The sequence below is a fragment of the Dipodomys merriami genome, unplaced genomic scaffold (assembly GCF_024711535.1).
Source record: "Dipodomys merriami isolate MVZ:Mamm:240054 unplaced genomic scaffold, mDipMer1.0.p SCAF_5, whole genome shotgun sequence".
Classification (NCBI taxonomy): domain Eukaryota; kingdom Metazoa; phylum Chordata; class Mammalia; order Rodentia; family Heteromyidae; genus Dipodomys; species Dipodomys merriami.
The window spans coordinates 66,597,707-66,612,185 of record NW_027206068.1 but is presented as its reverse complement, the minus strand read 5'-3'; the positions used below and the strand labels follow the sequence as shown (position 1 = coordinate 66,612,185).

The following is a 14,479-nucleotide window of genomic DNA, read 5'->3' as shown; positions in this document are numbered from 1 at the left end:
TTTTTCTCCACAGGCTTTGTTACGTTGATATGTCTTTCTTTTTTCTTATTTATTGTAAAGGTGATGAACGGGGGAGGGGCTTACAGTTACATAAGTAAGGTAATGAGTACATTTCTTTTTTGGACACTATTATTCTCTCCCTCATTCTCTCCTGCTTTCCCCTCCCCGCTCCTCTACCCCCCAAGTTGTAAAGTTCATTTCCAACTTAGCGTCTAGTGAGTATCATTGTTGTATTAGTTTATCCTTTGTCCTGCTGTTTCTGTGATTCCCTTTTCCTTCCAATGATCAGATAAACTTATATACAAGACAAAGGATATGGAAAACAAAATTTAAAAACCCACAAAACAAACAAAAAAGAGAAAGAAAGAGGAAATAACTGCAAATAGCACATTACAGACATCTCTTGTTTCCAATTCTTGGAGTTCATGTTGACATGCTTCATTATATATGGTCATGTGCACCTAGCAATTGGGCTTTTGTGATCCTTGGCTAAGAATGTCATAGACATAATCTAGTTATTACAAATGAGGGAAACCCTGCAACCTACATTTTTGGGGGCCTGGCTTACTTTGCTTAATATAAATTGTTCAAAGTTCTTCCATTTCTTTATTAATGGTGCAATGTTATTCTTTCTGATGGAAGCATAGAACTCCATTGTATGTATGTATACATATATATGTGTATATATGTATATATACACACACACACACATATATATATATGAATATATATACCACATTTTCTTGATCTATTCATCTACTGAGGGGCATCTGGGTTGACTCTGTATCTTAGCTATGGTAAATAATGCTGCAATGAACATGGTTGTGCTGGTAAGTTTAGTTTGGACTTGTTTGTGGTCCTTGTAATAAATGCCCAGGAATGGGATTGCTGGATTGTATCTTTTGAGGAACTTCCATACTGCTTTCCGGAGTGGTTGAACACTCCCATCAACAGTGTAGTAGTGTTCCCTTTTGGCTGCATGCTTGCCAGCATCTGTTTTTATTAATTTTTTTTGACAATAGCCATTCTAACAGAACTAAGGTGATATCTCATGGTGATTTTGTTTGCACTTCCCTTACAGCTGGTGATACTGAGCATTTTTTATAACCTTGTTAGTCATTGGTCTGACTTGACAAAACTCTATTCAAATCTTTTGGTTATCTTAAACTAGATTTTTCTAGATTTTTTTTTTTTTGCTATTGTTACATATTTGGATCTTAACCCTGTATTATATCTTAAAAATATTTTTTTTCCACTCAGTATGATGTCTGTTCACTTGGTTGACTGTTTCTTTTGCTGGGAGGACACTTTTATGTTTAATGTAAGCTCATTGATCTGTTTATGCCTTTGTTGTGTTTGCTTTGAGATTTCACCACATTTTCTTCTCATAGTTTCATTGTTTTAATTTTACATTTAAGTCTTTTGTCCAGTCAGTTCTGTTCAGTATATTTTTACTTATTTATTCATTTATTTTTTATGTTCTTACTTACTTTTTTTGGTCAGTCGTGGGGCCCGGAACTCAGGCCCGGGGCACTGTCCTTAAGCTCTTTTGCTCAAAGCTAGTGCTCTAGCACTATGAGCCACAGATCCACTTCTAGTTTTCTGGTGCTTAACTGGAGATAAGAGTCTCATGGATTTTTCCAGCCTGGGCTGACTTTGAACCACAATCCTCAGATCTCACCCTCCTAAGTTGCTAAGATTACATGCGTGAACCACCAGGTCTGGCTATATTTTTATTTTTAAAACATGCCTTGTAATCTACATATTTATGATATATAGAGTTGACTTTTGAACAAGATGCAAGGAAAAGGTCCATTTTCATTCTTCTGCATGTACATGTCTAGTTTCCCACATTGCTTACTGAAGAGACTGTCCTTTCCTTCTTGTAGGTTTTTGGTAACTTTGTTGAAAACTGGTGGATTTATTTCACTCGTATTCATTCCCATTTCAGGGTCTATAGGTCTGTTTTAATTCCAGTATTACTATATCTGTGTAGTGTATTTTGAAGTCAAATAGTGAGGTGGCTCCAGCATTTTCATTTTGCTTGTGTTTGTCTTGGCTACGTGGCCTTCTGTGGTTTTTTTTTTATGAATTGTAGGATTTTCTTCTCTATTTCTTTAAAGAATGTGATTGATACTTAGATTGCAGTTGTACTGAATCTGTAGAGCATATTTGAATAACACTAAGATAAATATGAATTTTTTCTCCTGATATGTGTCTGTTTCAATTTCTTCCATTAATTAGTGCTTTATGATAATATACTTTTAATCATTTATTTTCTCTTAATTTTCTTTCCCAATACAATGGTGACAGTGGGAAAAACACCTTCAACTTTTCTATAATTGACTACTTGAAAGATTGGTTAAACCCACATTTTCGTTAGTTCTGGCATCTTCATTATTGCATTTCTTCTTTATGTTTCTCAGAGATTCTATTCTTTCTATCTTTTTCTCTTCTTCATTTCCCACTTTATCCATTTCTGAAGTTATTATGGGAAGTTATTAAGAGTTTTTACTATCTATTTAGCATCTGTCTATATTTGGTTTTCTTCGTGTGGTATTTTTGCCTAGATACCATGCATGGTGATCCTTTTATCATTATTCATAATATTTACATTGATCAAGGACTTTCTAATTTGGGTTAGATAATTGGGATTAGTGCATTGGCATGTCGCTGGAAGTGTGACTTTGGATAGGCTGTGTTCAGATCTTTCTTTGCTGTTTTCTCATTAGTGGGTTTTATCCAACTTATGCTTCACAGAATATACTGGCTAACAGTGATGTAGTTCATGTCTCTTCAGCTAATGAAAACAATAACTCACTGTGGCCCAGAAACTTGGTCCAAATTTTACTCTACTTGATAGATGGTGGTTTAGGTTCATAAATGGCTATTTTAGCCAAAGATGTGTTTATTTGACTGGTTTTCACCTTCCATGTTATTTTTCATGGTTTTCAAGACAAATAGAAAGCTCAGAAATTTGTATTCTGCATTATTAACACAAAAATGTTGCAATAGTAGTCTTTAACTTCCTTTTACATTTGAATTTGTCTTAATCATATATAGTCCATTATCCATGTCCTGCTCATTCAAAACTACAAACCACACTGTGACTTTCAAACACTTATTCCATTTAGCCTAAAAGATAAGTGGTATGCATCTCAAAATGGGTTCATAGATCCTGTATAAAATGGCATCTGTATTTTACTTCTTGAAACTTATGCTTTATTACTCCTTTGCATTTTAGCATTGCTGAAGTATTGTGTATCTGATGAAATATTGTATTATTTCCTCCTCTTCATTTGCCTGTTGCTTCAGCCTGTCATTTTTCTCTGGCCTAATAAGATCTTGTTCATTCATCAAAGGCTACTTCAGATGGTTCTAAGAGGCTTTTTGAATCTTTCTTTCATTCTTTTGGAGAAGAATTGATCTCCCTCTGCTCTGTTTTACCTTTTTACTTTATGTGGACTGAGATTGTTATCCTTTTCATGATGCTATTACAATTTACTTAGATCATTTCTTTCACTAGGAGATTATGAATTTCCTGAAATTGTCCTTTGTATATTGTCATTAGGTTCTCAACTAATAATTTTAATCAATATGACATAAAATATTCAATACAAGTTACAATTATTTGTGGCTTAATAACAAGAGAGGGATTTTTTAAATGCAGGTTTTGAGTTTTATTTCATCTGTGGATATTTTTTCACTTTGCTGAATTTGGATAAACTAACAATGTAAAATAAAGCTAAAACAAATAAAGCATAGTGAAAGCATAAATATTCTATAGATCATGATAGAGTCTGGTAAACAGGAAGGAAGAAAGCTATAAGTCATGGAGTTACCTGAAGGCTAGTATTAGTTTACATTAGGAGGGATGATGTGAGCTCCAAGACAATATGCTCACAGAGGGAAAACATACAATCTGAGATAAAGCGTATGTCATTTCTCAGGTATGGCAGGCAGAAATAAGCACCAGACATTGCTTCATGTCTCAGTTGACAAACTGAGTTCCTCAGTTGAGGAACGTATTGTATTCAACCTCTGTTTTAAAAACAACTCCATATATAGCTGATTTTAAGATTTTTTCCTCTCCTGGGCTAAGTTTTATAAAAATATATATATTAATGTCCATTTCAAGCAGTAATGGATGATGTGCATGTCCCCGTGGTATAATTTAGTGACTTTTTGCAGTGAAAGGTGAAATACTGAGTGAGAATTGACATACTCCATGTGTCTTAAAATTCCACCAATCCAGGCATGTGGGAGACATGCAGCCACAGAAACGCAACATGACTAATCCTCAGCAAACACGCTGAAATCGATAGTGCTCCCCCACAGCCTGGACGTACTGCGGAATGCATCCCCTGGGGACTTCAATGGAGCCATCTGGAAATTTTCAAATTTAATATTACGGCTTGGCTTTTGCAGAAACCAGAAAAGGCCCCGTTTCCCAAGCTTTTCACCTGAGACCATGGAGTATCCATCAGCATAGATTCTCCTTTGTTCTTAGAACTCGGTGAGAAATTAACTGGAAAAGAAACAAACAGATCCAGGATCTGTTTGTGTTTATTTATCAGAAAACTCAAGAAAATGAAGACTCCCTCTTGTTATTGACTATTTTTGAGGCCCTTTGGCAGCACAAGAAATGAGGTCATCTTGTTTCAAATCTGTGTTTCTTTTTAAACTCAATTTCCAACCCCATTTTACTCTGGACTCCACTTCCTTTATTTCGCCAATCATTAAAACAGAAGATTGGTGTCTCTGGTTGGGTGATTTGGATGTCCTGTGGCATGGAGTGCCACATTCTTCCATGCTAGACCTCTAGCTTACTCCCAAGACTCTTTCCCTCACAGCTGGCTTCATTGCTGGGTGACATGGTCTTGAAGTTCATTTGAAGGTGATATCAGAACTTTTTGAGGAGCTCTGGGATACATCTGAGTCTGAATGTCAGCATGCTAGGCCACAGCTAATTCAATTTAATGCATCTGAGTCAAGGATACACTTCTATTAGTTAAGATTCAGGTCTTATCTGGTCATATATACATAGTTTTTGATCTTTTCTACTTGTCCCAGACATATACGAGTTATTGCAAATAAGGGAAACCATGTTTCTTTGGGCCTGGCTTACTTCACTTAATATAATTTTTTCCAAGTATTTCCATTTCCTAACAAATGGGGCAATGTCATTCTTTCTAATGGAGGCATAGAATTCCAGTGTGTGTGTGTGTGTGTGTGTGTGTGTGTGTGTGTGTGTGTGTGTGTGTGTGTGTGTGTGTGTATACATATATATGCAATAAACATAGTTGTGCTGGTAGCTTTATGGTTTTGTTTGTGATCATTTGGGTAAATGCCCAAAAGTGGGATTACTGGGTCATAGGGGAGCTCTATGTGGAGTCTTTTGAGGAACCTCCATATTACTTTCCAAAGTGGTGTAACAAGTTTACACTCCTACCAACAATGTAGTAGAGTTCCCTTTTGTCCACAACCCCTCCAGCATCTGTTGTTATTAGAGTTCTTGATTCTGCCCATTCTAACTGGAGTGAGGTGGAATTTCAATGTTGTTTTGATTTGCATTTCTTTTTTTTCTTTTTTTCTTTTATTTTTTTATTGTGAAAATACTGTACAGAGGGGTTACAATTACATGGGCAAGGTAATGAGTACATTTGATTTGCATTTCTTTTATGGCTAGAGAGGTTGAGCATTTCTTCATGTGTCTATTGGCCATCCTTCTTTCCTCTTCAGAGAAGTTTCTCTTTAAGTCTTTAACCCACTTATTTATTGGGCAGTTGTTTCTTTGAGGATTTGTTGTTGGGGATTTAATTTTTTCAGTTACAAGTATAATTCAGATATGAGACCCTTGTTCGTTGTATGGCTAGTGAAGTTAAGCGAAATGAACCCCAAGATAGGGACACAAGTGGTTTTTCTTTCTTGCTATTTTTTCTAACATATTTATAAAGTACCATGTGATTTTTTGTTGCTATGTATGTTCCTCCCCCGTGGTATAACCCCTGTTTTCACTGTATTTGATGTCGGTATAAATTTGGGGAGAGGAATGGAAAAAACAAAATGTTTAAATGGGGATACAGGTTGACCCATTGTAACAATAGATGTACAAGACACTATGTTGAAAAATGAACTTTACAATTTAAGCAGGGTGCGGGGGGGGTGAGTTTAGTTGTAGAGGGGGGGAGGGTTGGTAGGGGAAAAACAAAGGAGGAGGTAATAATGCATGTAACTGTAACCCCTCTGTACAGTATTTTCACAATAAAAAACTTATTAAAAAGAAGATTCAGGTCTAGCATGTAAAGGGATCACAATCTAAGAAAAAGGCCAGACAGTACTAAATGAAGAAAGTCTAAGGAGCTGATAATCAGCTCTACCCAGGAAGGCAAGTGATGTTTCTCCAGCGGTGATGAGTTAGTGACAGCAATGCGTTCTTGCTCACCACTCTTCATGTCAGTCTCCCAAATGTCAACTTTCTTTCTACCAAAATCTGGAGATGCTCTATTCAACATAGAACACTCTACTTGAGTTGGGTATGGTTGTTCACATCTATAATCCCAGCATTTGAGAAGTTAGGAATATGAGCCCAACCCATCCTGTAGAGACTATGAGGTGAGCCTGGGCTACAGAGGGAGATATTGTCTATCAAAAAACAACAGCAATAGCTGGGTGCCAGTGGCTCACGCCTGTAATCCTAACTACTCAGGAGGCTGAGATCTGAGGATAGCAGTTCAAAGCCAGCCCGGGCAGGAAGGTCCATGAGACTCTTATCTCCAATAAACCACTCAGTAAACCAAAAGTGATACTGTGGCTCAAGTGATAGACCACAGCCTTGAGGTGAAGAGCTGAGGGACAGGGCCCAGGCCCAGAGTTCAAGCCCCATGATCTATCAAAACAAAAATAAAAAACAACAGAAAAACACATGACGTTCAAAGGACGCCACTTTCCACTAATGGATGTTTAGGGTTTTCTTCCTATTACAACTGTGTCTTTATGTTTTACTGCTTACTTGTATCCTATTAATTATCAGATAAAGTGGTATCAAGCATCCCAAAATAGGTAACTTTTTTCTCCAATTATTTCTATATCAACTAAATGATTCTTGCCTCCACATTTGTCCTCTTTTCTCATGAACATTCCTTGAAAGTAATAGATAGTACTATAGTGATTGATAAAGAAATAGAGATCATATTTGCATTGCCCAACTCCTATTTTTATCTTTGGTCATTGCCTTGCTCTAGATACTTTTAGGTCATTCACTGAGAGAAGACTCCTCCATAACCTAGGGGAAATGTATATGGCATTTGTCCTTCCTTCTGAAATTTTAATGATTCTAAATATGGCATCATGGGTCTCTCATTTTTCATACAAAACATAATTTAGCTGTCCAAATGGTAGTCTTTCACATTAGAAGTGAATTCCACTTTCTAGTGTGCTTTATTAGTCAGTGTACCACTACTAGGAGTCCCCAAAGAAGGAGAAAAAGATTTTTATGGCCAATGTGATGATTCCTCTGATATCTGACTACCATAATTGGAGTTAGACCAATGAATCGTATGTAAGTTGTTGCTATATCCAGTTGTAACACACACACACACACACACACACACACACACACGATTGTCCTCTTGCCTTTTCTGATTCTTGAAGCTATACAGCCATAGATCAATTTTGCGAAAGTCTATGCCAAGGTCATTCAAACATTCAGTTCCATAGAGTGGAAATAAAAGTGATAATAACCATAAACATGCATGCCCTTTCCTCTACTTCATTCTCTCTTTCTTTTTACTTCCAAGTAGATCTCTTTTTATATAAATACACTCTATCTAGTAAATATTTTTTGCCACTGTCTTTTTCTTGAAAAGCCTGGTCTTGAGCAGTAGGTAATACCATGTAATTTCACCCAATACATATTTTTAGGAATTCTCTTTTCTCTGTGATAAGTTGAGACTTAACTGATTTGTTGAATCCTGTGACACAGGATTGACAGACTGACATTTTAGAAACCTCCAACACCCAGCCGATTCAGGTAAGACTTGAGGATGACTGATTGGAATGCACCCTGAAGCCAGCACCTTAATTATACTGCCTACTCTATTGAATTTCTGTTGAATGGAGTTTGGGGAATATGATTTCTATCGGATGATATGTGATTATTATCATTGCGGTATAAGCATATTTATCGTGTTTCTTTTCTTTCTTTCTTTTTTTTTTTTTTTTAGATCACCAGTCTCTTCAGAAGATCATGGTAAGAATTGGTCTTTTCTTTATACCAAATTCAAATTCATTATTGAAAGTTTTCCCTGGCCCTTATGTTTCTCTATCAAAGCAAAGAATTACTCAAAGAATTAGTTTCAGTACTGACCTTATATCTTTGATTACAAACCGTCAAACATCTTTTCACAAAACAGTGCACACTGGCTGAATATGATACATTATTTTCCAAATCTGTTATAGCCAATTTGGTTGACAAATACTGTGAAATGTAATGGATTCTGCCTGGCTTCTATCCCTGTCACCAGAGACTTTTGTGACTTTGGGCTAGGCATATATCTTCTTTGAAAAGATTTTCACTTTTTAAGTAGGGATAGGAAAGATTCCCCAAAGCCCATGAGACATGGCAGGACTATGCCCCAGCACATCCATCTCCAGAATGTTCTAAGTTGGAATGGAAGCTAATTAGTGAGAGAGAAGTGCTGTTACCTAGTTGAGGTGAATTATTTGCATTTAAGAGACAGCTTGTTTTGCTCAAAGGACAAAATATCTAATTGCCTCCTTCCTGACCTTTATTCATTTATTCCATGGTCTTTCAACGTTGCTCATCTAGTGGTAATAATGAGTCAATTTAGTCATGTAGTTATATTGCACAAATATGTCAATATTCACCTTTAACTAAGGGCTGCATATGTCTTTCTGGAGGTGTTAGAAACTGCTCCATAACTTGGTAACCATCCTGTGGATTTCCTTTCTCTAGTTCACAAAACCAGCTCATAGCAAAACTATTCTCTTTGACCATAGGATGCAGTCTTTCCAAGAGACCAATAGCTGTGTCTGGCTTCCCAGTATTGTATTTTCATATGGATTAATTATTATTGTTTTTTGGGTCCGGTCGTGGGGCCTGAACTCTTGGCCTGGGCGCTGTCCCTCAGCTCTTCAGCTCAAGGCTAGTGCTCTACCACTTGAGCCACAGCGCCACTTTCGGCTTTTTTTCTTTTTGCTTATGTGGTGCTGAGAAATCGAACCCAGGGCCTTATGCATGCAAGGCAAATGCTCTACCACTGAGCCACCTTCCCAGCCCCTCATATGGATTAATTAATTAGCCTCCCTACTCTCTTTTTCCCTTCTCCACTCCAGACATATGGTACTATATCTATCACCATAGTTTCATTTCTCCCTACTTTTCCCCATGCTGTTCATGTATAAAATGACTGCTTCCTTTGGCCATATAAATACTTTCTGCTTACCTTACCTCATTGTTTTGGAGAGCTTTCTCATCCACTGATTATTCTACCAAAAGTTTTTTTCCCCATTTTGTAGGGCTTAGTATGAAAATTTGATACTTTGTTTAGCAGTTTCCTCTATTAGGCTGACTTCTTTGGTATGAATGGATAGTTAACCTTAAAATGTATTTATTAAATGAATGTATTGAGGAAATAGGGAATGTGGGGTAATCTTTATGCTGACACATCATAATGTCTCAATATTGGAATGAAGCTGTATTGTGTCCTATAGAAGAACCATAGGGAAAATTATGTTCAGGCCCATTAAGTCAAAATTAGGTAATCAACCACCTAATGGTAACCTGTTATTATATGCTATTTTACTGATTGTTGCTGGTATGAATGGGTTTTTGATTGCATATTTATAGGTCCTTGGGCTTCCATGTCCAAATGATAAACTAGAAATTGTTTGAATTAGTTTCACCCTTAATGTCCTTTGGTTGTATTTGCTTTCCCATCTATCAGAATGTATCCTCCATTCAAAAACAGTTGCAGGGATTCTGAATTGCAATTTTCTGATCCATTAGGGCTTATTAAAGGGTTATGAAATATCAATGAGCATATGACAAACCCTTTGAAGCCTTGAATGGTGGCTGATACCAGAAAGATGTGTCCTCAGTGTTAAGAGCAATTGAGAATTGATTATGTTAACAACTCATATATTTGACTAATTGAAGAAATAGTGTCAAAATTAGAAAGTTATTATATTTTGTGATTTTAATAATGTATTAAATATCCAGGCTTCTCAATTTGCTTCTGTAACTTCTACAGTTGTTCAAATGTGTAATGCTGATTTTATCTAAATTTATCAAATTGTTTCTCATCTCCTATTTAATATATCCTTGGAGAAAAATTCTTTATATTTTTTGTTACAAGTATTTTCTATCTAGCACTCAATACATCTTCCCTTATGTTTCCATGTTTTAAGACTTTTTGTTTGCTAAGGACAACATACAATCTCTGGAATGTCTCACCATCCATCTTACATGCCATTTGCATACCATGACAACCTGGAGGGACATTTGTAAAAGAGGGAAGTCAAGATTTTCAAATTTATAGTAAAATCTTTGAAGCACATTGAACAAATGGATTTTGAAGTTGGAATGTAAAAGGAGCCAGACTTTGATCTTCTAGTTTGCTCACTTTCCACCAATGACTTGCTTCCCTCCATGATCACTGCTTTTGAGACAATTCATTCTAGACAAATTTAGTCCAATCATCCTGCCATACTTCATTCCTATAGATGAGTTACAAGGATGTATCATTCTTTCTTGATCTTAGTTTGTTGTCTTTGCCTATAGAGCTAATCACATCTATTCTTTGTACCACCTCATGGATTGCTGTGCATTCTAATAGGAAATCATCCGTGAAATTGGCTTCTAGTATGTTAACAGTGGCTCTGATATAATATCATTTTTTCCCTAGCAACTAGGTGGTCAGAGAGAAAGTACAGATTTACGGATGATGTTTGCCTAGCCTTGCATCTAGCCTTAATTTGAAAAGATAGAAGATGGAGGTTGTGTGTTAGTGACACATGACTGCAGGCCCAGCTACTCAGGAATCTGAGGCAGGAGGCTTAGAAGCAGGCCAATATGGGCAATTTAACTAGACCCTACCTAAAAAAAAAAGAAAAGGGAAAATTAAAATATAGGGGAATAGTTAAGGGGAGATCTCTCTCTTTCCACCTTATTGTAAGCATGAACTTTTTACTGGAAACCTTTATATGTATATCAGAAAATACAGTTTGTTCCTCAGTGCCAAATTAAAGGAAGAGATTATGATTAGAAACATGGTAGAATAAGCAATACAAAAGCACAGCTGACCTTTAACTTATTTCTGTGAATATGAAAGAGTATCAAGGTCATTGAGAATAAAAGCTAAAGTGTATTGAGCACTTATGCCAAAATACTGTGTTGAAATGCTCCATATCATTGAATTTCACTTTTAATATATAACGTACTACAGTAGATGCATTCTCTCTAGCTTTGCAGTTGGAAGGGAAATAGGCCCAGAGTACTTTTAAGTAAGTTAAGAACTCCTTCTGGGTGTGGGTGACTCACACCTGTAATCCTAGCTACTCAGGAGGCTGAGATCTGGGGATTGCAGTTCAAACAGTCCCTGCAGCAAAAGGCTGTGAAACTCTCATCCCCAATAAACCATCAGAAAAACCTGAAGTGGCGCTGTAGCTCAGATGATAAGAGTGCTTGCCTTGAGCTGAAAAGCTGAGGGACAGCACTCAGTCCCAGAGTTCAAGCCCCATGACTGACCCCACACACACAAAAAAAAGAAAGAAAGAAAAAAGAAAAAGAACTCCTGACTAGTAAGTGGTAGAGTTCATTTTCAAACTTAATTCTGAAAGTCTAGCCCTCATCTTTCATCCACCACATTCCCGGGAAAGCACAGAAATGATTGTCAGACTTAAGGTGAATTGACAGAATGATCAAGGGCAGGGGTAGGGGTGTTTCTTCCTTCTAACAAGAGTTTATTTACTGCTGTGTAAGTAATTCCTTTTTAATGACAACACAAAACAGAACAAAAAATAACAATCTCTCTCTCCTGCTGGGAATGATTTCATCCCTGTAGAAGAAGTGAAATACCAATGTCACATTTTCTCATAATTAGTTAACTGAGTGAAACCCGAGCTTCGGGGAAATGTGCCATGCTGCATCCCAGTGGGAACATTACATTTTAATGCGACATCTGGAAGCCGGAGTCCTACTCCTTGTCAGGAGATAAGCTTGGCAGTGATTGATTGCCCTGTCCTCTGAGTTTTCTCTGCATTTAGTGCCTCTCACTTCATCATTTAAATTGCTCCTGGAGCCGCCTCCTGTGCCCAGGCGACGACTCCAGCCCTGAGCTCTTTCTGTCACCGGAGCACGTTAGTTTATGGGCTGCTCAGAATGTGCGTTCGTAGGCCTCCACCTGTGCCAGCACATCAAGGGAAGGTCATCTTGCAACAAATGTCTGCTCCCCTACCAAGTGAAAGGCATTGATCCACTGGTTTGAAAGGAAATGCTGAACACCCTGCTTGCTTCCCCCTGGACCGTCAGAACAGAGACATCCCTCTTCTGCCCCATCTCCTGGACTTGTCATGGCTGTCACATCTATAGTAGCTTTTGGGTGGTTGCTGTTGTGGCAGTAACCGCAGACAAGGCACTCAGAGGTTTCTGGAAGTAAAGTTGTAACAAACACAATCACAGACTCCCAGGGTCCAAGCATGAGTCTGTGGACAGACTCGGAGATGACTACTTCTAACAGGCTGTGCACATGTTGTGGTAGGACCCAGCTATATGACATCATCGCTCTCCCTGGCTAATTCAGTTTTCTCACTACTATAAACATATATTCATTGATAAAGTTCGACTGAAACAGACACTTGCAAAATGTGTAAAATAAACAGGACATGGGTGGCTCCTGCCTGTCATCCTAGCTACTCAGGAGGCTGAGATCCAGAGGAGTGTAGGTTCAAAGCCAGGCTGAGCAGAAAAGTTCCATCTCCAAATAACCAGCAAAAAATAGGGCTGGGGACATGGCTCCGATGGTAGTGCACCAGTGAAGCAAAAAAGCCAAAAGAAGTTCAAACTCCAGTACTAACCACCTCGACTCCCCCCAAAAAGGTGAACTACTTTGTCTGCTCAGATTAAATAACCAAAAGAAACCACTGTGATGCATTTATTAGACCAAGAAATAATAAATTTATTATAATCTGAAAGCTTCATTTTTTTGCCTTTCCAGGTTCTCTTCCATCTCCTGCAGAAGCAATTGCTATTCTGCCCTTTTGTCAGTCATGTTCCTATTTCTTTTTGTGTTTTTAGCACATATATACTTACCAAAATATGAACTTGCATGTGATTATACATGCATACATTTATAATTCTTATTTGTGGTGATAGTGAATTGTGCTTATTTTGCACTTTGACAATTTGAATCAGGGCATGTGTGCTCCTGCATTTACTTCTCGTGTTCAAATACAGTTTGTATGATTCATCCGTAATGAGCACTTTATTCATTTTACTAATTTTTCATGTGGTATAATATGTTATTGTACAAATATATAACAGTTTATGTATCCAACTCTGATCACACTTACTTAGGCTACAGAGTTTTTTGCTATTGCCATTAATACCACTATGAACATTTGTTTTTTATATTCTTTCAGGTGTCTATGTGTCCTCTAGTGGTAAAATCTAGGGATGATTTACATAGGTAGTAGATTACACGCATGTTTAATTCTCATTAGCATTCACTTCCTTATTGGTTTATAAAACATGCTATCTTTAGATATCTGGATTTCTGGGGTTTACTTTTCTTATATTTTCTTATACCAATGCCACACTGTTTTAATTGTGCTAACTTTGGCTTGAATTTTGCTGTATAATAGAGGATGTACTCTGTAATCTGTACTTTTGCAGGAATATCTTGGTTATATTTGGGCTTTTGAGTGTCATTTAAATTTTAGAATCAGTTTGCCCAGTTTTATATTAATTTTTTTTCAGTTTGCCCAGTTTTGTATTAAATTTTTTTTGTATATGCCAGTCCTGGATCCCTATTCCCTTCTGCTCCCCAAATTATACCAACATCAAATACAGTGAAAACAGGGATGGGGAGGATCTACAAAGCAACAAAAAAATCACATGGTACCTTATAAATAAGTTAGAAACAATAGCAAGAAAGAAAAAACCACTTGTGTCCTTATCTTGGGGTTCCTTTCGCTTAGCATCATCTTATCTGACCTTTTCTGCTTGACTCAGACATATACTAGTCATTGCAAATAAGGGAAACCATAGGACCTATGTTCCTTTGGGCCTGGCTTACTTCACTTAATTTTTTCCAAGTCTTTCCATTTCCTAACAAACAGGGCAATGCCATTCCTTCTGATGGAGGCATAGAATTCCATTGTGTATATATACAACATTTTCTTGATCCATTCATCTATCTACTGAGGGGGACCTGGGTTGGTTCCATATCTTAACTAT

At 37.2% G+C, this 14,479-nt stretch overlaps 1 protein-coding gene across 1 annotated transcript in view; it reads left to right on the top strand.

The window, feature by feature from the left end:
- Nucleotides 1-14,479, top strand: part of Dgki (diacylglycerol kinase iota) — a 434,705-nt gene that overhangs the window by 366,471 nt on the left and 53,755 nt on the right. The window contains 1 exon segment of the mRNA XM_069996861.1: nt 8,226-8,251. Coding sequence (XP_069852962.1) covers nt 8,226-8,251 — 26 coding nt within the window.